The sequence below is a fragment of the Aotus nancymaae genome, unplaced genomic scaffold (assembly GCF_030222135.1).
Source record: "Aotus nancymaae isolate 86718 unplaced genomic scaffold, 86718_ANA_hifiasm-v0.15.2.pri h1tg000053l, whole genome shotgun sequence".
Classification (NCBI taxonomy): domain Eukaryota; kingdom Metazoa; phylum Chordata; class Mammalia; order Primates; family Aotidae; genus Aotus; species Aotus nancymaae.
In genome coordinates this window covers 28,717,042-28,737,481 of record NW_026988467.1, presented here as the reverse complement: position 1 = coordinate 28,737,481, position 20,440 = coordinate 28,717,042, and the positions used below count along the sequence as shown (strand labels likewise).

Sequence of the window (20,440 nt, the reverse complement as noted above, 5' to 3'; positions counted from 1 at the left end):
GTTAATAAGTATTATTTTATTGTGACAAACCTGCTCCCACGTTTGTGGCCTCTCCCAGGCTCAGTCAGCTACTTTCTCTGGCCAGAGAATCCCATAAGGAAGTAGCCCCCACAGCCAGGGCTGCCCTGCTCAGAGGAAGGGAAGGCTGGGCTGTGGGTGTAGGAGCAGAACGGGGAAGGCTAAGGAGGCTGCAGTGTACCCTGTGAGCCCAGGGGAGGTGGTGGCTCCTGAGGAACAAGCTGCTGGAGGCTGAGGACAAAAGGTGGCCAGAGTGGTAGTCCCCAGTTCTTTGGAGCTGTGGGCTCTCAAGATGGCAGAGCAGGGGTTGAGGCTGAGATAGCAGCTCCAGCCCCAGGCTGGTTTTCCGGGGCAAGGCCTCTTCCACTATCTGTGCTGCCCTCTGGAGGAAGTGAAAGGCCATGCAGAATGGAGTGAGAGTGTGGCCAGCCTCCAGCTCTCAGCCAGGAGGTCCTGACCCCAAGAAAGAAAGACACGGAAATTAGGAACTACTTCCTCATTTAACAAGGTAGGAAGTTAGGAGATCCGTTTGCCTTCAATCATAAGGGAGAACTGTTTCTGGGGCCCCGGGCTGCTAGTTTCCAGTTCAGAACTCCTCCCATCCCAATATACTGTTTACTGATCCAACAGCTTACCTGATCCAAGGGCTCCTCTGTCTGGGTGTCTTCATCATCTGCTACTTCCTGGGCCCCTGCTGTCTCCTTCCTTGGGTGGGGAGCCCCATATATTCCTGTAACTCCTAAAGAGGGAGGCAGCGTTGGCTGATGCCCAGGCTGAGGAGCCCTCAGCATTCCTGCCCTGGACCTTCATGCCAGCCCCTTTCCCTCCCCTGAACCTGGTTCTGCCTTCCCCACCACCTCCCAGCATGGCAGGGAAGTGAGAGGTGGGCCTTTGGTCCCATCCGCATCCCCTCTAAATCCCACCCCTGAAGTCTCGTCGCTTTAAGCACTGCCCTTTCCAGGCGCTTCTTTTTGTGTGACAAGGCCTGTGAAGAAGGGACAGGATATGCAGATGGGGGAGCTGGAGACAGTTAGGATGAGGTCAGGGCCAGCTTTTTTTTTGTTGTTATGGGCAGTCTCCTGAGCCAGTAGGCTCAAACTCCTTTATCTTTTCTTTTTTTTTTTTTTTTTTTCCAGTGCCAGCTTTGTGTCTGGGCATTCTGCTCCCATGGACATCCCCAACAACATCAAGGACCAACCTATGTCACGATCAAAGGGCAGCTGAGGAGGGCCTGAGCCCCAGGGGCCCCTCACCTGATAGGAATGAGATTGTAGGGGCTTGCTTCTTGGCTGAATGGTCTTCTGGGGTCTGGCATAGAAAGTGGATGGCTCGATTTGGTCTGGTTCCTTTGGAGAGGGCTGGGTTACCTGTGCCCCGTGGCCTTGGGCCTATAGAAAGGACACTGGGTTTGGAACCTGGTTGCTGGCCATTCTTACCTTTCCTACTCTCCAACTGAGGCTTCAGAGAGCCCCTGACGCCTGCAGGAACATGGCAGAGGAGATGCCATCTGTCTTCACAACCTATGTCCTCCCTCCTTGCTGCCTCTTCCCATCAGCCTGCCTTATCCAGGGACAGAGCAGTTGGTGCCTGGCACTTCTCGATGCCCAGTGAAACCAGGCTGTGCTCCCCCATCCCCACCACCATGCCCCGTGCTCACTGGCTCATTTCTTGGGAGGGCTGAGGCCTGGAATAAGTTCCCTTGGGCCCTACTGTGCCAAATATGCCAATTCTCTCTCCCAGTGTCCAACCTAGCAAAAAGGCATTAAGTTCTACAAATCAGAGTCCTGAAGACGAGTTCTGGTCTGACCCCTCAATACTGTGTCACTCTGAACAAATGACTCTTTTTTTTTTTTTTTTTGAGACGGAGTCTCACTCTGTCACCCAGGCTGGAGTGCAGTGGCTCTATCTTGGCTCACTGCAACCTCTGCCTCCAGGGTTCAAGTGATTCTCCTGCCTCAGCCTCCCGAGTAGCTGGAATTACAAGTACATGCCACCACGTCCTGCTAATTTTTGTATTTTTAGTAGAAATGGGTTTCACCATGATGGTCAGGCTGGTCTTGAACTCCTGACCTCAGGTGATCCACCCTCCTCAGCCTCCCAAAGTGCTGGGATTACAGGCATGAGCCACCACACCCAGCCCACTTCACTCTTTTGAGCTTCAGTTTCCACCTCTGGAAAATGTGGATAATCTTTCTTTCATAAGATTATTAAGAGGGGCCTGGTATGGTGGCTCATGCCTATAATCCCAGCACTTTGGGGAGGCCAAGGTGGGTGGATCACCTGAGGTTGGGAGTTCAAGACCTGCCTGACCAACATGAAGAAACCCTGTCTCTACTAAAAATACAACAAATTAGCTAGGCGTGGTGGCAGATGCCTGTAATCCCAGCTACTTGGGAGCCTGAAGCAGGAGAATCGCTTGAACCCAGGAGACAGAGGTTGCAGTGAGCCGAGACCATGCCATTTCACTGCAGACTGGGTAACAAGTGTGAAACTCTGTTTCAGAAAAAAAAATTAGCTGGGCTGGTGGCGCATGCCTGTAATCCCAGCTACTTAGGAGGCTGAGGCAGGAGAATTGCTTGAACCCAGAAAGCGGAGGTTGCGGTAAGCTGAGATCACACCATTGCACTCCAGCCTGGGCAACAAGAGTGAAACTCTGTCTCAAAAAAAAAAAAAGATTATTATTATTATTTATTTAGAGACGGGGTTTCACCATGTTGACCAGGATGGTCTCGATCTTTTTTTTTTTTTTTTTTTTGAGACGGAATTTCGATCTTGTTATGGCGAAGTGCAATGGCGCGATCTCGGCTCACTGCAACCTCTGCCTCCTGGGTTGAAGCAATTCTCCTGCCTCAGCCTCTCGAGTAGCTGGGACTACAGGCATGTGCCACCATGCCCAGCTCATTTTTTTGTATTTTTAGTAGAGTCGGGGTTTCACCATGTTGACCAGATGGTCTCGATCTCTTAACCTCATGATCCACCCGCCTTGGCCTCCCAAAGTGCTGGGATTACAGGCGTGAGCCACCGCGCCCGGCCAAGAAAAGATTATTAAGAGGATGCAGGATCGCTTGAGCCCAGGAGTTCAAGACCAGCCTGGGCATCATAGTGAGACTCATCTCTATATTCAAAATAAAAGAAAAAAGGAATAAAAGGATGCAGTTAACCAGGTGTGATGGCAGGGATCTATAAGCCCAGCTACTCGGGAGGCTGAGGCAGGAAAATCACTTGAACCTGGGAGGTGGAGGTTACAGTGAGCCAAGATCATGCCACTGCACTCCAACCTGGGCAACGGAGCGAGACTCGGTCTCAGAAAAAAACAAAAAAATAGGATGCAGTGAAATAAGGTTAGAGCCTGTGCCAGAAGAGTTGTCAGACAGTCACTCCCATTCCCACCCCACTCCACACTGTACCCTTCGTTACCTACCCCCTGCCTGTGGGCCCTAGACTTCGAGTCTGGAGGATGCCTACAACAACAAAAGGAAAGGCTTGTGGTGGGCAGAGGGCATGGAGTCAAAGCACACAGACCCAGAGGGTGGCTTCCTCTGCCCAGCCTGTTACCCCTCCACCTCCCACATACATACCAGCAGCCCCTGGGCAGGGAAGGGCTGGGCACCAGCAGCTCCAGATAGGGGAGGGCCTTGAACTCATCCTCTCCGACAGCCACGTAGTAATGGCCACTTACCAGCTCCTCCCCTGCTGACAGTGGGAGCCCCTCCAGGGTGCAGAGTCTGGGAGAGAGAGGTGAGCAGGATAAGGGCTGGTAGATGCAATGCTGCTTCACATTCAGCAGACTGAGGGGTGAGTGCAGCTATTCAAAGGTGCCCTCTGGCCTCGGCACTAGTCACCCAGGCTCTACCTTGCCTCTGAAGGCTCAGCAGAGGGGCCTCTCCCTGTGACATAGGAGGAAGTCCCATGTAGGCAAATATGCTTTCCTTTTGCCTCTTCACCCTCAGCCGCAGCTGAAGCCAGTGGGGAGGTTCTGTTTGGGGACTGTTGAGCCCTCCCAGTCCCCATACTCACTTGCACACAGCCCCACTCTGCAACTGGACCTTCTCAGTCAGGAGCTTCAACACAGTTTCCCAATCCTGGCTGGCAGTCTGGGGCAGCTTCAGACTAAATGGGGGACTTACCAGGTCCCCATTCCTGAACACACTGAGACAAAAAGCCTGGTAAGGGGGAGTGTCCCCAGGAGTCCCTACATGTAAGGGGAAGGGTGGCACAAGTCCAGCAATAACCATAACACTGGTGTCTGTTCACCCATCAAACATGCTGGACTTCTATATTCCCAACCAGGGACTCCTGGAACAAACCCAACACCATTTTCTTGGTCTCACTAAAAAATACACCCCTGCTCCCTGACACTGGCACTCACTGGATGTAGCAGGGAGCACCTGCAGGCAGCCGCAGTCCAAGGGGCCCATCACACAGATGGCGAGTCACCGGAGAACCCTGAAACCCAAGTCAGGCCTCCAAATCAGGAGAGTTGGGGCCTTTGGTTAGGGGTCGGTCTGTCCAAAGTGTGGAGTGAGGGGGCTGGAACCAGACTGGGGCAGGAAGTAGGTGAGGAGGGATAAGACAGGTCACACCTTTCACCGAAAGTTGCTTCTATGTTCCCTAAGTTACATTCTAGCCACCCCCTCTCCCCATCTGTGTTTCACAGCTTCCTCTCTCCTTTGGAAACCACAATTTGGAGATAAAGTCAAAGCCTGGGACAGAAGCAAGAAATAGTGTCTTGAAATCCCACACCCTAGGAAGGATAGCAGCTGGCTCCAAAGTACCCCCCATAGAACTGGCAGATCTTGCTCCTTCCCTGGCTTCCCAGACCAAACTGGGGGCTGTTCCAGGAGGAATGGGAAGACAGAGGGGCTGGGGGACAGGTCCCCAGGACTCACTTGTACTCTGCAGCTCTTCCCACCTGGATCCTTCCCTCTATGGGGTAAATAGCTGAAAGGACAGATAGGTCACAGGTCATCTCACGGAGCCTGAGGCCTCAACGGTCTGGATAATGTCAATTTTGGGCTGGGGTACAGCTCACCAGATATCCCTCCCCATGGAATAGCGGCAATCATCTCAGTCCAGAAACATATACTGGCACTTGAACCTGTCCTAGGACTCCTTCAGTGCTCAAGTGCTGCCGGGGCAAGTGCTGGGTAAGTCTGGAAATCCAGACCGGGGTCTCGATACTAACCATGAGATTAAAGGTCAAGGGCATGGCAGCTCACACCTGTAATCCCAGCTCTATGGGAAGCTGAGGCAGGAAGATAACTTGAGCCCAGGAGTTTGAGATCAGCCTGGGCAACCTCATTGCTACCAAAAGCAAACATTAGCCAGGCATGGTGGCATGCACCTGTGGTCCTAGCTACTTTGGAGGCTGAGGCAGGAGGACTGCGTGAGCTCAGGAGTTCGAGGCTGCAGTGAGTGATCGTGTCACTGTACTGCACTCTAGCCTGGACGACAGAGCAAGACCCTGTCTAAAAAAAAAAAAAAACCGAGAAACTAGAAACTAGTGCATTATGCATCCTGCTATATCCCAAGAATGTTTTCATTCATGAAATAGATCATTTTATCTCCATTTTGTATGAGACTCCAGGAAATTGAATTGCCCAAAGTCACACAAGAAATAAGGGATGGCCGGGCGCGGTGGCTCAAGCCTGTAATCCCAGCACTTTGGGAGGCCGAGGCGGGTGGATCACGAGGTCAAGAGATCGAGACCATCCTGGTCAACATGGTGAAACCCCGTCTCTATTAAAAATACAAAAAATCAGCTGGGCATGGTGGCTCGTGCCTGTAATCCCAGCTACTCAGGAGGCTGAGGCAGGAGAATTGCCTGAACCCAGGAGGCGGAGGTTGCGGTGAGTCGAGATCGCGCCATTGCACTCCAGCCTGGGTAACAAGAGCGAAACTCCGTCTCAAAAAACAAACAAACAAAAAAAAAAGAAATAAGGGATGAAGCCTAGATTCTAGTCTACCTAGCTTTGCACACCCCACCCCCCCTTTTTTTTAAATTATTTTTTTTAAAGACTAGTCAAGTGCAGTAGTGAGAAGGGGGGAAAGAGTAGAACAAGGAGTTCAATCTGTAACTGACTGTGAACAATCGAGATAACTCACTACCTTCGGACCAGCCTTTTCTTTTTTGTTTAACATGGAGTCTCGCTCTGTCGCCCAGGCAGGAGTACAGTGGTGCGATCTCAACTCACTGCAACCTCCGCCTCCCAGGTTCAAGCAATTCTCCTGCCTCAGCCTCCTGAGTAGCTGGGATTACAGGCACATGCTACAACACCCAGCTAATTTTTGTATTTTTAGTCAAGACAGAGTTTTGCCACATTGGCCAGGCTGTTCTCGAACTCCTAACCTCAGGTGATCCACCCACTTCAGCCTCCCAAAGTGCTAGGATTACAGGGATGAGTCACCTTGCCCAGCCACTTCCCCTTCTTGGTCATTACATTAATAGTAAGGAACCTCAGCTGAGAGCTAAGAGTAGGACCTGGAAGCCAGACATGAGTCAGACTCAGATACTCAAATTCTTCTCTCACCTGGGAAGACAGTCGCCTCCTGCAATGGGGGATGATCCTAGCCTAACGGCAGAGTCTGGGATACCTAAGCAGTGGCGAGGAATGGATGGGTGGATTTAGAGTGTTTGGTGATGTTAGAGGGTCCAAGCAAGAAAAGCGTTTGGAAAAAGGGGCTCAACCTGCAGGAGAGTGGTCTTCACACAGGCTGATCGTGGCCGTGATCATTAGTAACACACACAATTCTATTTGAATTTCAGTTCAACTATTTGTTGTGTACTCTTAGGCAGATTTTTTGTCTGTTTTCCCTTTCTAATGGAGGCAACCCCTCCGCCCCATAGAGTTCAGTGAGTACCAGTAACATGCTGGTACATACGTGGTACGTACTGAATACACGTTCTTGCTACTGCTGTTACCTCCCTCACTAGGCTCTTTGATCAGCCCCAGCCCACTCACTGGAGCTTGTGGAATCGTTCAAAGCCAGCGGCCACATACTGCCCTCCATTCTTCAAGTCTGCCAGGTCAGTGACAGGGTGGCCTTGACAAGTGTAGAGAGCACGCACAGCCAGTGGGGCCTGCACGGCTGATGTCACCTCACAGAGGAAGGCCTCCATGGTGGGGAAGCAGCGTTGAGTCACCACCAGCCGGGAGCCTGGGAAGAAGGGGTCCCCATTCCGGTACACCACAACCCACTTGGCTGCTGGACGGCCAGCCGCCATAGTGTAGTCTGTCAGAGACACAGAGCTGTTTCCAGGCAACCAAAGAAGGGCTGGGAATGGTGCCAATCAGAGGTGGAGTCCAGCGCTCTCACCCAGGAAGGCAGAGGGAGTCTCTGGCAGGAGCATTTATCTGCATTCAGGGTTTCATCCAATCTGCCCTGGGGAGATTACACTTAAACATAGGTGTTTCTTACTCTGCAGAGCCTCCTTGCCACTCTAAAGCACAAGGCTGAGCTGAATGGGGGATCAGCTTCAGGGGTTGTTCCCTAAGGAGGATGGCTAGATCTGTTCCTGGACTGTGGCTCCCAGCTGGCTCTGGGATCAATGCCCCATGCCAGTAGCAAGTGAAAAGCAGGGCCCAGAGTCTGTCCTGGCCAGAAGCAGAAGATGAAAGCAGCCAGGCTCAGAATCTAAGAAAAACCTTTATTCCCAACAGGTCTCCCATTCTACTTCCCCAGGTAGCCACAAATTTGTTTTGTGTTTTAAGACAGTGTCTCGCTCTCTCACCCAGGCTGGAGTGCAGTGGCACGATCTTGGCTCACTGCAATGCAAACTCCACCTCCTGGGTTCAAGCAATTCTCCTGTCTCAGCCTCCCAAGTAGCTGAGACTACAGTCATGCGCTACCACACTCATCTAATTTTTGTATTTTTAGCTGAGATGGGGTTTCAACATGTTGGTCAGGCTGGTCTCAAACTTCTGACCTCAGGTGATCCACTGGCCTCAGCCTCCCAAAGTGCTGGGATTATAGGTGTGAGCCACCACGCCCAGCGCCTAATCCACAAATTTGGATTGAGCCATAGGCAGAAGATTGAAAGCATGTCCTTCCTCCTTCCTTATACTCATGCCAGCTCTCTGCTCCAGCTTCTCTTGGCCCCACTAGCCACTGATGCCAGGGGCAGGGGCAGGAGGCAGAGCTGGTACCAGGGAGGTAGGATGAGGTCTTGTCCTCTCTGCCCTTTCATAGCATTCCCCTTTGGAACTTGGTCCTCTCCTGGCTTCCCAGGGTCTAGCCAGGTGGTCCTGTTTTCTATGGCCTGCCCCTCCACTGTTCCTCTCCTGTACAGCCTGCCCCTGTGGAAGACAGGATCTCAGGTGACTTTGATCTCCATGGTACAGTCCTCTGGTTTTTCTGTCCTTTGTGACTAGGCTCATTGGAGGTTCCATCTCTGGAGCTTCTATCACTAAGGGTCTGTTCTTGGGTGGTTTAGTCCTCCAGAGATCGAGGCCACCATGCTCTGGTGGCCACCAAGCTCCCATCTGAGATGATGTGGCCCTCTGAGAGGCCCAACTCTTGTGTCCTGACTGTTTGGCAGTCAGGCTCTTTGTGGTCTAGTTTTCTGGGAGATGTCTCTTTATTATATGTGTCCTCACAGAGTGCAGGCAGCTGTGCCCTGGACTTCCTGGGACAATGGTCCCTAGGTTTTAAGCCTCTGGGGGTCTGGTCCTCCAGGATTTTCATCTGCAGCAGGCAGGTACCTCCAAAGGTCTGTCTTCCATCATCTGGCCCTTTGGTGAGCCTGTCCCCCAGAGCCTGGCTGTTCGATGGTATTGACAACGGTGGTCCAGCCCTGCTGTAGCATGGTTCTCTGCATTTAGCCCCAGCAGTGGTTTTTTGTGTAGTGGCTTGACTTCCTGGGGATCTGTGGGGTGATCTGACCCTCTGGCAGGAGTCATCCTCCTGTTCTAGCTCTCCAGTGGTACTGTCTCTGTAGGACTGGTCCTCCAGTGGTGCGCTTGGTTGTGACTGGTTCCTCTCACAGGCTTTTTTCCCATGTTCTGGGCACACACTGGGCTCCTCTCTGATTGGGCCTGCCTCTGGGAATCTCAGTGTTTGTTTGAGAATTAGGTACTGTTGGGGGAAGAGAACATACACTGTACCAAGCAGGTCTGCTTGGGCATAGCAGGAGGTCTCTCCCTAACCCCCACCCTTGACCCTAAATGTTCAGAAAGAGTTCCAGGTTAATGCTACCTCCTTACGGCTATTGATGGCCTGTTGCAGCCAGAGCAATTCCATGGCCAAGTGGCTGCGGTGGTACTGAAGCTCTTGAAGCTCAGGTTGGCTGTGTGACAGTCTTGGATCTGTGGTTTCTGTGAAGGAGGGAAGGAAATAAGGAGAAAACCTTAAGGCAGCAGAGCCCAGGAAATGGCCTAGCCTTAGACTTTGGAATCTCCCTCCCCACCACTGCCCAACCATGTGGTGGCCCTAACCAGGCAGAGAGAAGACAGGAAAGGGATGCAGCTTATCTAGCACAAACCTTTCACTCTTCAGATGGAGAGGCTGAGGCACAGAGAGGGTCAAGGGCTTGCCCTGATCTCGGCAGAGAGGTACCTGGAGTCTCCATCCCTGTCGTGTCTCTGGTCTCCTCTTGGCTGGGTTTCCTGTTCTGCTCCATCTGAAGCCAGGGGCTGTGATCTCTGCAGAGGCTTCCTTGGATTGCTGAGCTCTCTCCTGACTTCTTCAGCACCATCTCCTCCCAGGTGGCCTCTGCCTCAGACTCTTTACACGGGATGTGGTTCCACAGCTCCTGCTCCGGATTTGCTACCCTGTCTCCTGCTTTCCAGGTCTGATGGGATTTTGCCTTCTGAGAAATTAGAGAGATGTGAAAGCCCACGGCTTAACCCTTCCAAGTATCTGGGCACCATGATCCGGCAGACAAGTTGGTGAGGGTTAAGGGCTAGGGTGTGAGGAGGTGAATCTGCTGCCTCTTCCAGTGAGAAAACTTTGTCACCAGGAAGGGTGGGATCCACTCTGCCCAAGCCCTCCTTCCCTTCTCTCCTAGGTGTGTCCTACCTCTCGGAGGAACCGTGGCCTGGGAATGCGGCCCTCGGTCCACTGAAGCGTGCCCAGGTCGCCCTCGATCTCTTGTACAATCGCCTCATACTCAGCTCGCAGGCTCTGAAACTGGCGTCGGACCAACCAGCCCCGAACGCAGGCCTGGAGTGGAGAACGAGAGCGAAGAAGTTCCTCATCACGGTAAGAGAGGGGGCCTCTCAGAGGAGTGTCCTGGAGAGGTCGTCCCGGCGAATGCTAGCGGGGACCCGGCGGCGGGGAAGGGATAGGTGGGCTGTGCGCTGGGGCTCCGAGGGGCTAGAGGGAGGATGCCGGACTGGATGCTCCTCCTCGCCTTAAGGCTCTTCCTGTTTCCCTGACACCGCGCGAGCGTGTGGTGGGAGTGGGGGCGCGCAGGACAGGGAGTCTGTGGGTCCCAGCTTTCCTCAGCGCGGTTGGGAGGCCGGTATCTCCAGAGGTTGGTGTGCAGGTAAGGGTCTCGCTGTGAGGTCCCGGTACAAGACCCCATGATTTCCCTAAGGGAAAATCCTGTGCACCCCACGCCCGCCCCCGCACCTGCATCGCCAACACCCTCCGAACCAGCAGCTCCCGCTCCATGGGCGCCAACGGCCCGACAGGCCTGCCGCGCGCCTGCGCAGTACGTCATTGGTCGGCGCCGCTGCCGAGCAAGCGCAGGCTTGGGCCCCGCCCTGCCGTCCCCACGGCAACTTTCTCCCGTCTGGGATAAAGGCGTCCTCGCGACTGGTGACCTGCGTTGCCCCAGCCCCCGACTCCCCTTCCCACAGCCGCAAGGGGCACTCCAGTCCCGCAGGCGGGACCTCCATAACCAAAGGCCCGCGGCGCTGGGCTGTCTCCGCGGAGGCCGGGAGAAAAGAGGCAATGAAGGGAAGCAGGACACGGAGCCGCTTTCTTTTCTCTCTGGTTTAATTCCATCCAGTGCCCCCCTCCCCCATAGCACCTGGGGGGCCGCGGAACACCAGCCCGAGTCCGTAAAAAGTCACAGTTTGAAGAGAATGCGAGGAGCAGTGTGGGCCTGCGTGGGACACCTACGCAGCAGACTGCTCCTCAGGCTCGGCGTTCTCGGCCAGGTGCAGCTTCTGGCTGTGCCCGTCAAGGATCGCGGCGCTTTGGACCAGTCCTCCCACCCGTCTCCCATCCTGCACGGGCTTAGTTCCCTCACCTGTGCAAAGGCTGTGGCCTGAGGTTGCAGTCCCCGCCTGCCCTCTCTCACTCCCTCTCTCTTCAAACACACTGGGGTGTGTGCTCTGTTTCTGACTGAGGACCAGGTGAGGTGGTAAATCAGTAAAAATAATTGCTCAATGCTGAAAGGATAGGAGGACATCAGGCAAGCTTTGCCATGATTGGTGTCAGCTAAAGTACTCGCAAAGATTTTGATCAGTAGTAAAACATCTCCTGCAACCACTTTTTTTTTTCTTTTTTTGAGACACAGTCTCACTCTGTCTCCAGGCTGGGAGTACAGTGGCGCAATCTTGGCTCACTGCAATCTCTGCCTCCTGGGCTCAAGCGATTCTCCTGCCTCAGCCTCCCGAGCAGCTGGGACTATAGGCGCTCCCCACCACACCCAGCTAATTTTTGTATTTTTTTTAGTAGAGACAGGGTTTCACCATGTTGGCCAGGATGGTCTCAATCTCTTGATCTCGTGATCCACCCGCCTCATCCTCTCAAAGTGCTGGGATTACAGGCGTGAGCCGCCATGTCCGGCCTTGCAACCACTTTTCTTTCTTTCTTTTCTTTTTCTTTTTTTTTTTTTTTTAAGATGGGGTTTCACCATGTTGGTCAGGCTGGTCTTGAACTCCCGACCTCAGGTGATCCGCCCGCCTTGGCCTCCAAAGTGCCTGGATTAAAGGCGTGAGCCACTACGCCCTGCCTTTTTTTTTTTTTTTTTTTTTTTTTTGAGTCATTCCCTTGAGTCTCAGCAACCACTTTTCTTTTTCTTCTAATTTTTGGGAAATTCTAAATTCCTGTACCTGGGTTCGGGCAATCTGGCTAAATCTGACAAGAGTGCAAGAGGTGGGGAAGTTGGTTGTGTGCGAATACTCCTGGAGGGTGCTGAGGAGGAGGAAACTGACCTCTCAGGAACATACACACAGTTGGGTTCCTTGGAAAGGATACATCGAATTACTCAGGTCTTCCAGCTGTCAATAAAGAGAGAAAGGGAAGCTTCTGTTAGGAGGGGCACCAAGCCAACTCCCCAATGCTCTGGGGGCTATCTTCTAGGGAAGCTGAGGGGCCCAGAGCTCTTGGATCCATGCACTCCCACCTTTTCACCCAGGGAGCATGTACCTCCTCCACCCCTGGTGCCACAGGAACCAAAGTACCCAGACATGAACCCACATTGCTAAGCAGCTGGTCCAAGTTACGGTCAGCCATCGTCTTCTTCTGCTCCTCCGGCAGCCCCTCAGTGACCCCATCCTCTTCCTCTTCATCATCCTCCTCCTCCCCACACACGTCTAGGCTGAAGTGCAGCCGAGCCAGCTTCTCTTGCATCTCTCGAACGTGCTCCAGCTGCTCAAAGGAGCATTCCTTCCCTGGAATGAAGCTCTGTCTGAACCCTGGGAAAGATTCCTGGAACCCTGGACCCTGGTCCCAGCCATACCCCACGGACCAGGCCCTCCAGCCCTATCCACAGTATCCCCAGACCCTCTGAGCCCCACCCCCAGGACTCACCGAAGGCCTGCAGCCGGCCCGAGTGAAAATCATTGAGCAGGTTCAGGAGTCCCCCCTCCATCTCATAGACATCAGTCACCTCAGTCAGGAAGGAGTGCTGCAGGGGCGTGCCTGCAGAGCCGCCTCCACCTCCGGCCAGCACTGGGCGGCACTTCTCCTTGCCTACTCTGGGTGGGGTGGACATGACCATGATCACAGGGTCAGGGGCAGTCAGGCACCTCCAGATCTTTTGTGTCTTCTGCCTATGCACTAATTCATCTGCCCATCTACTCATGAGCAGAAATGGATACGTTTATGGTCCTCCCTTGAGCACCAGGAAGGGAGTGAGTGAGGAGGCATGAAGAGGGCAAAAATAATTCTTTTCTGCTAATAACACAGCCAGAGCCATGCCTGGAAGGGGGTCCCTGGCTTCCTGAGTGCCTCACTCATTTGTTCTATGACCCTGAGTGAATCACTTATCCCCCTAATCTTCAGTGTATGTAGAGACAGCTTACTCCTTTATTGCCACAAGGGCTATCTTACCTCTTCCCAAAATATCTTACTGTCCCTCTTTTTTTTTTGAGACCTAGTCTCATTCTGTCGCCAGGCTGGAATGCAGTGGCATACTCTCAGCTCTCTGCAACCTCGCCTCCTGGGTTCAAGCGCTTCTCATGCCTCAGCCTCCTGAGTAGCTGGGATTACAGGTGCCTGCCACTGCACCCTGTTAATTTTTAAATTTTTAGTAGAGACGGGGTTTCACCACGTTGGCCAGGCTGGTCTTGAACTCCTGACATCATGTGAACCGCCTGCCTCAGCTTCCCAAAGTGCTGGGATTACAGGTGTGAGCCATGGCACCTAGCCCCTTTTTTTTTTTTTTTTTTTTGAGACGGAGTTTCGCTCTTGTTACCCAGGCTGGAGTGCAATGGTGCGATCTCGGCTCACCGCAACCTCCGCCTCCTGGGTTCAGGCAATTCTCCTGCCTCAGCCTCCCGAGTAGCTGGGATTACAGACACGCACCACCGTGCCCAGCTAATTTTTTGTATTTTTAGTAGAGACGGGGTTTCACCATGTTGACCAGGATGGTCTCGATCTCTTGACCTCATGATCCACCCACCTCAGCCTCCCAAAGTGCTGGGATTACAGGCGTGAGCCACCGCGCCCAGTAGCCCTTTTTTTTTTAAATTAAAAATAATTTTTTTGAGACAGAGTCTCACTCTGTCGCACAGGCTGGAGTGCAGTCCTGCAACCTCCGCCTCACAGGTTCAAGTGATTCTCCTGCCTCAGCCTCCCAAGTAGCTGGGATTACAGGTGCCCACCACCATGCCTGGCTAATTTTTATATTTTTAGTAGAGATGGGGTTTCACCATGTTGGCCAGGCTGGTCTCAAACCCTTGACCTCAGATGATTTACCCACCTCGGAGTCTCCAAGTGCTGGGATTACAGGTGTGAGCCACCGCACCTAGCCAGCCCTCTTTTATTTAAAAACTGTTTTAAACAAAACCAAAAATACATTAAAAAAAAAAAAAAACTAAACTAAAAAAAAAACCCCTGTCTTAAAGTTTCCACTGCCCTCAGGATAAAATTGAATGCCCCTGCCAGCCTGGCCCTCTCCTGCCTCCCCAGTTGCCTTTCCTGCTACTCTCTCCCCAGCCTTGAGCTTCATGCCTCTTAGACAAGTGGTGTGCAAAACTCAGGGAAACACAGTGGTCTTATTTGGAACAACTGGAGAAAGAATACATTGTATTTAGTGGGGAACAAACATGGATACATCATAAGGCAGCATGCAAACTCCCAATCATAAAAAAAAATTCAACAGAATTCAAATTGTGCCTCCAGGTATTCCCTCACCATTTCCTGTCCTCTGATACTCCAGAGCCCCCAAACCACCTGTGGTTCCTGAAACCTTTCAGGTAATAGCTTTCTTCCATATTTATGCCAGGTAAGCCTCTCAGCGTGGAACATTCACTTTCTGGCAGAGTTGCTCACTCCCTCCTCTGAGACACATCCTCATGCTGTGTGATCCCAGTGACCTACCTGGCCTTTTTGCCACACAGTTGAAGGTAGGGACTGGGTCTGAGTGAGCTCTGAGTTCTCAGGGGCCTGCTCCAGAAAGGCATCAATGATTGCTTAGGAACTAAAGGCAGAGACCCCCTTTGCTTTCCTCTCAAATGCAGCCCAGATTTGGGGTCCCTCCTCCTTTGCTTTGCTTCCCTCTGTACCCACCTCTTGAACTTGGCCCGCTGCTTGGGGGATGGCAGATGAGGAAGTCCTAGGGCCAAGGAGCCACTGTGGCTGGTAGGCACAGGGACCCTGCGTAGTGTGCCTGGGGCCTGGGCTGGCTGGGCCAGGCAGGGCTTGGGACTCCGTTTCTTCTTCTTGTCATCCATTGGGTGCCGTATGGGCCTCACACCTAGGAGGGAAGCAACCCCACAAAGATAGCCAGGGGCAAAGTTAGCCCTTCACCCCACAATCCCTGAGAGCTGCAAAGGAAGGGCCCTGGCACCTTCTAACTTGTTCCCTCATTTGTACGGTAGGGGCAGAGCCAGATGTCAGTGTCTGCTTTCGGGGTCACGGATGTACACTTTAAGGACCTTCTAAGGTCCACCGTATTTCCCCATCTGCCTGAAAACCTAGGCCCCTCCTGAAAGGGCAGGACCAAACACAATTATCTTGGCACTACTGTGGTTTCCTGTCCCCAAGGCTGGGGGGGCGGGGCTGGTAGAGGAAATGTAGTGGGAGACAGGACGGAGGTGAACTGCAGGGGCCCAGCTGAGGATTAGGAGTGTCTTCACTAAGCCCCATTCTATTTATCAGTGGCCTAAGCAGAGGCTGACAAACCCTATCATCATGGGAGGGGGCCAAGGTGCAGGCGGGAGGGGGGCACCTGGGAAGGCCCCAGGGTCTGGATTATTGTAGGAGAAGCCGCAGCACACAGGGCAGGGTTCACTGTGGGTTTCCCCCACTTAGACACCGGCATCCCTCCTCTTCCACCCACCCCCAACCGAAAACACCAGGGACTCCCAGAAGTTCCCCCGGGTGTTCTTCCAGCTGCTGCCAGGATGGGCTGGGTGGTCGGCCGCTGGCTGCCTGGGCCTCCGACAATGGCTGAGGCTGTGGATAGGCTGCTCCGCCGCCTCGGGTCCAGCCCCGCCCCCGAAGCCTCTGGTCGACTGGGGTCTTCTCCTCTGGAAGTCTCATTCCAGCTGCTGCTACCAAGCCTAACTCCGAACTCTGGGGTGTGTGTGGGGGGGGGGGGGACTGGCGCTTAAGCATTTACACTGGCACACAGCTGGCTGGCACCGACAGGGTTTGGGGGTGTGGGGAGGGGAGATAGCGCATCCTCTGCCTCTCCCTGCAGCAGCTTGACCCAATTAGGAACTTGATAGCACTGGAGCCGGAGCCCCCCACCAGGAGCGGCTGGGGCGACTGGGGATCTATTTCCCACGCCCGGGCTCCAAAGCCATGTGCCAAACGCATCGCTCAGCTCCGGAGCCGCGCTCGAAGACGGAGCGTCAGACCCGCGTCATTCCGCCCCCACCCTCACTCTCAGGGGGCTACTGACCTGAAGGTTTGGGGTCTCGAGTGATGCTTCTTCAGTGCAAGTTCCCTCCGCCCTCCGCCCTCTCCTCCCGGGAACACCACTGGGTGGAAGCTAAGCTGGAGGGAGTTAATTTGCATTTAAAGAGAAAGTGACCTTCTCCTTAGCTGGGAAGGGTGAGAAGGGAGGAGCATCCCCGCATGTGCTAAGCCGTTCCTTTCTTCTCACTCTATCTCACCTCCCCGTCTGAACCTAGGGGACCCTGTTGTCTGTGTGACGTCGATTTTAAAAAGATTTTCCCTTTCCCGGCAGTTTCACAGAGAAGCTACAGTTCCTTACAAAATGGTGGAGGCTTTGTCAGAAGGGGGGGTGGGGCGGGGGAGAGGAGAGACAGTGAGGAGAGAGAGAGAGAATGTAAGCATAGAAGCAGCACAAGCGTCAGCAGCAGCAGCAGGAAAACACTGCGAGCAAAGACAGCCATCAATGGAGTGAGCCCAGTGCTCCACTGAGCCCTTTAGGTACATTTAATTCCCATAACAACCCTGAAGGAAGATACCAGTGTCATTCCCCAGTCTACTGAAAGTAAGCAAGTCTTTTGAGGGCAAAACCCCTCTCCCTACACCACCAGGCAGTTTTCTCTATTAAGTGTTGGGGCCTGTCTTTTGCCACAAATGAAATGACAGGAGCCCTCCCCACTCCCCAGGCCTAGGAGACAGGTATGGGGAGCACCAGGTCATAGGGAAGATCACGCGATTCCCTGGCACTTGACTCCAGTCCTCAGGGAAACCTGAGCGCCGAAAGGCAGCTGACCTAGTGTGGCTGCTGCTGCTCGCAGCCAGATCAGTGGGGCAGCTATTTAAAGCTCTGGCAGAGAGACTCCTGGCGCAGGTCCCCAGAGCAGCATCTGATACAACAGGAGAGAGGCTCGTGTTTGGCCAGGCGGTCCAGCAGGCTCAAGTGAGCTGGCCCAGGGCAGTGTATACAGCCACCCAGCCCACCTTCCCCCTCCCTGGGCAGGAGCGGCTTCCCGAGTTTGGGCCTCTAGTGATGTGAGGGGCCATAGGCACTGCTCCTGAGGGCACCTGCTCAGGATTCCTTCTCGGGTACTTCCAACACAGACCACTCCACAAGGGGAGAGAGTAATTCTCTAGACTTTTTCTGTTTTTTTTTTTTTTTTTTTGAGACGGAGTTTCGCTCTTGTTGCCCAGGCTGGAGTGCAATGGCACGATCTCGGCTCACCGCAACCTCCGCCTCCTGGGTTCAGGCAATTCTCCTGCCTCAGCCTCCTTAGTCGCTGGGATTACAGGCACGCGCCACCATGCCCAGCTAATTTTTTTGTATTTTTAGTAGAGACGGGGTTTCATCATGTTGACCAGGATGGTCTCGATCTCTTGACCTCGTGATCCACCCACCTTGGCCTCCCAAAGTGCTGGGATTACAGGCGTGAGCCACCGTGCCCAGCCCTAGACTTTTTCAATAACCAGGAGGCCAGAGTGGGGACCACGGAAATCCCTCTCCTTCCCTCCCCCGGAGCTGCTAGACATTGGCACTGCTGCTGACAGAGGGAGCACCCTTGTGGTTCCCATCCTCAGCTGCCTCATTGGGGGGTCAGAAACCTCACTATTCTCAGAGCTGCTTTGCTTGGAAGTTCCAAGAGTTGGGGCAACAGCTCCCCCCCACCCCCACCCTCCAGATCTGTGACTGGAAATAACATGGTCAGCACAGAAAAAACATTTATCAGGACCTGGTTAGAAGGGTCAGAGGCTCTGCTGGGACTGTCACAACCAGTGTGAACACGTCTACTTGTGAGGCCTGGAGGAAAGGGCATGTGGGTTGTCTCTGCCATTTTTTGGGCATTCAGCACATATCCTCCTTTGCGCCAGACCAACCCAGGCCCCAGAGAGAACAGGGTGCTGGGTGAGGCCACCAGCAGAATCTCTCCCATACAGGAGTCCCAGGCTTGAGGTGGGTAAATGGGGGGTGTAAAAACTGAAGAGAGAATGTGCTCTCCTTAAGGAATACATACAATTAGAGGCCCCTGTGCATTCCCTTGGGCAGGCCAGGGCTATAGGCACCTATCCACAGCACAGACCCAAATAGCAGTGAGGAGTGTCCACTTGTCTTAACCTAGGCCCCTCCTGGAGCCTATCAATTTCCTATTGAAACACCTTCAGTTACCCCCCTGCCCTCTGGATCTAGCCCTTTCCTTAACCTAGTACCCAGGCTCTGGGCCTAGCCTCACCCCCTTGTCCCATCCCATGCACTTGCTTCCTAGCTATACCATTTCATCACTAAATGACGTTAATCTTCTACCCGACCTTTGGTTCAGGCCATTCCAGGCATCACCCCCAGCCCTTGCTGAAGGGCGCAGGGGCCTCCTCTCTGCTCTCAGCACCACTGACCTGTCTATACCTAAAAGCACCATTTCCCTTCTCTAGCCCATGAGCCCCAAGGTCAAGGACAACTTTTTTTTTTTTTGAGTGATCCTCTCTGATGCAAGGGTCTTGCTAACTTTGCCAAGGGCTCCACTCAGGCAGCTCAAGTGAATCTGCCAGTGTCCTGTGGCTGTGGTGACTGCTCGAAGGCACTCTCGAAGATGCAAGATGCAAGATGCCAGAGCACTGTCATGGCCACTCTGCAGCAGACCTGGACAAGTCAGTGATGATGGAAGGGGCTGAATGGATCCAATCCAGAAGCATCAAAGGAGCACACGGGTCAGGAGAGAAGTAAGGCAACAGACTCTTTATTTAATGTGGTTTAAAATACATCAAAATCAAGTCCCTGGCTGTTGTGAATACCAAAAGGAGACAAAAAGCTGCCAGTGCAGCTTCAAACAAGTCTGAGTGGCCGGGCTGGGCCATAAGGAAAGCAGTTACAGGAACAGAAGGCAGCCCCCTCCCCGCAGGAAGGGCAAGAGGAGCAGGTGCCTGGCTGTCCCTGGGGTGACCACCTCTGTGCTGTGCAAGGTGGGTGGGCTGTGGCAGCAGCTGGAGAATCAGCTCAGCACGCCTTGGCCCTCCCCTGTGGACACCAGGCAGCTCCACTGGCCTCCGGGTCAGCCCTCAGGGCCGCCATGATGGGGTGGAGGAGGGTTAAATAACCGTCTTTACAGAAATAACAATCTCCTACAGAAAGTGCCTGAGCTCAGCCCATGGTCCAAAAACCTCATGGAAAACAAACAACAAATAAAAAAAAAAGTGCTGCTGACACCTCTCAGAATCTGGTGGACATGAAGCTCTCAGCTGGACAAGGCCCTGAAAACAGCTTATTGTTAGCAGAGCCGTGGACTCTGAGCTTCACTTGCTGTGGTCCCCTGGAGGAAAAGCTAGCAATCTAAGAAACCAACACAGCTCTTGGTCCTAAAACTGAGGTCACAAGTGTGGGACCCACCCGGGTGAGGAAGGCAATGGCCTTCACTCATGGATAGGCACCTCCCCTGCATCTGGCCCAGGACCTGGGCTACTTTGGAAAGCAGAAGCAGAGCAGCTGTAGTGATTGGTTATGATTTGGTCAATGAAGAGGAAGAAAAAGGTAGGGACTCCCATCTGCAGACTGGCCTGAAGGTCTAGACATGGATGGAGCTGTGAGCAAAGGCTGCATCTTGTCTGGTGTCCACATTCCTGACCTGGGAAACCCAGCTGGGGCCACCTGCTCACTGTGGCCTCCCACACCCACCACACTGGGATCCAGCAGCTCCAGTCCCTCCACGGGCTGTAAGAGGTAGCTGAAGTGAGTCAGGCAATGATGTGGGCCACTGTAGGTCTTTTCCCTCTCTTCAAGGGGGAAGGTGCATACCTCTGCCTCTTCTCTGCACCTCTCTCGCCTAGCAAACACTCTGTGGGGTTGGCAACTCTTGTACCAGCTAAGCCGGGCACAGGGGCTGGGGTAAGGAAAAGGCCCTACTGGAGCAGGAAGAGGCAAGGACTACTCCAGACACAGGGATTCAAAGGGGAAGAAAAAGATCTTGGGAAACACTTCACAGGACAGCAGTATCTCAGCCAGGGATGGCAAAGAGATCTCAACACTCACACAGCTGCTTGAGGGCACCTAGATGCGAAGTAAGGATACACCAGAGAATAGTGGACAACTCTGATGCAGAACGGTGGTACCTGCCCTGGGGCAGGTGGAGAAATGGTGTGCCACATTCATTTGCCATCTCTGGTCTCAGTCATACATGATTCAGTCCTTAACATTCTTTGT

The 20,440-nt window shown here is 53.4% G+C and overlaps 3 protein-coding genes across 3 annotated transcripts; all 3 read right to left on the bottom strand.

Annotated features, from left to right (window-relative positions):
- Positions 1-174: 174 nt before the first annotated feature.
- On the bottom strand, positions 175-7,243 carry DCDC2B (doublecortin domain containing 2B). The gene is given in 11 exon segments (XM_012440982.3): positions 175-367; positions 370-400; positions 654-757; positions 1,272-1,295; positions 1,298-1,406; positions 3,440-3,479; positions 3,597-3,743; positions 4,036-4,167; positions 4,388-4,464; positions 4,908-4,959; positions 6,981-7,243. Coding segments are annotated over 11 exon segments (1,041 nt in total). The 3' UTR covers positions 175-305.
- A 1,007-nt stretch (positions 7,244-8,250) lies between these two features.
- Positions 8,251-10,640, bottom strand: IQCC (IQ motif containing C). Its single transcript, XM_064363620.1, is given in 7 exon segments — positions 8,251-8,438; positions 8,441-8,483; positions 8,485-9,093; positions 9,214-9,332; positions 9,574-9,826; positions 10,036-10,179; positions 10,591-10,640. Coding segments are annotated over 7 exon segments (1,398 nt in total). The 5' UTR covers positions 10,633-10,640.
- Positions 10,641-10,941: 301 nt separating this feature from the next.
- On the bottom strand, positions 10,942-16,513 carry CCDC28B (coiled-coil domain containing 28B). The gene is made up of 6 exons (XM_064363619.1): positions 16,265-16,513; positions 14,926-15,112; positions 12,724-12,890; positions 12,391-12,584; positions 12,169-12,191; positions 10,942-11,136 (listed from the first exon to the last, which is right to left on the bottom strand). Exons 2-6 carry the CDS (start codon positions 15,087-15,089, stop codon positions 11,082-11,084), a joined length of 603 nt encoding a protein of 200 aa, XP_064219689.1. The 5' UTR covers positions 15,090-15,112; positions 16,265-16,513; the 3' UTR covers positions 10,942-11,081.
- Between the last annotated feature and the right edge of the window lie 3,927 nt (positions 16,514-20,440).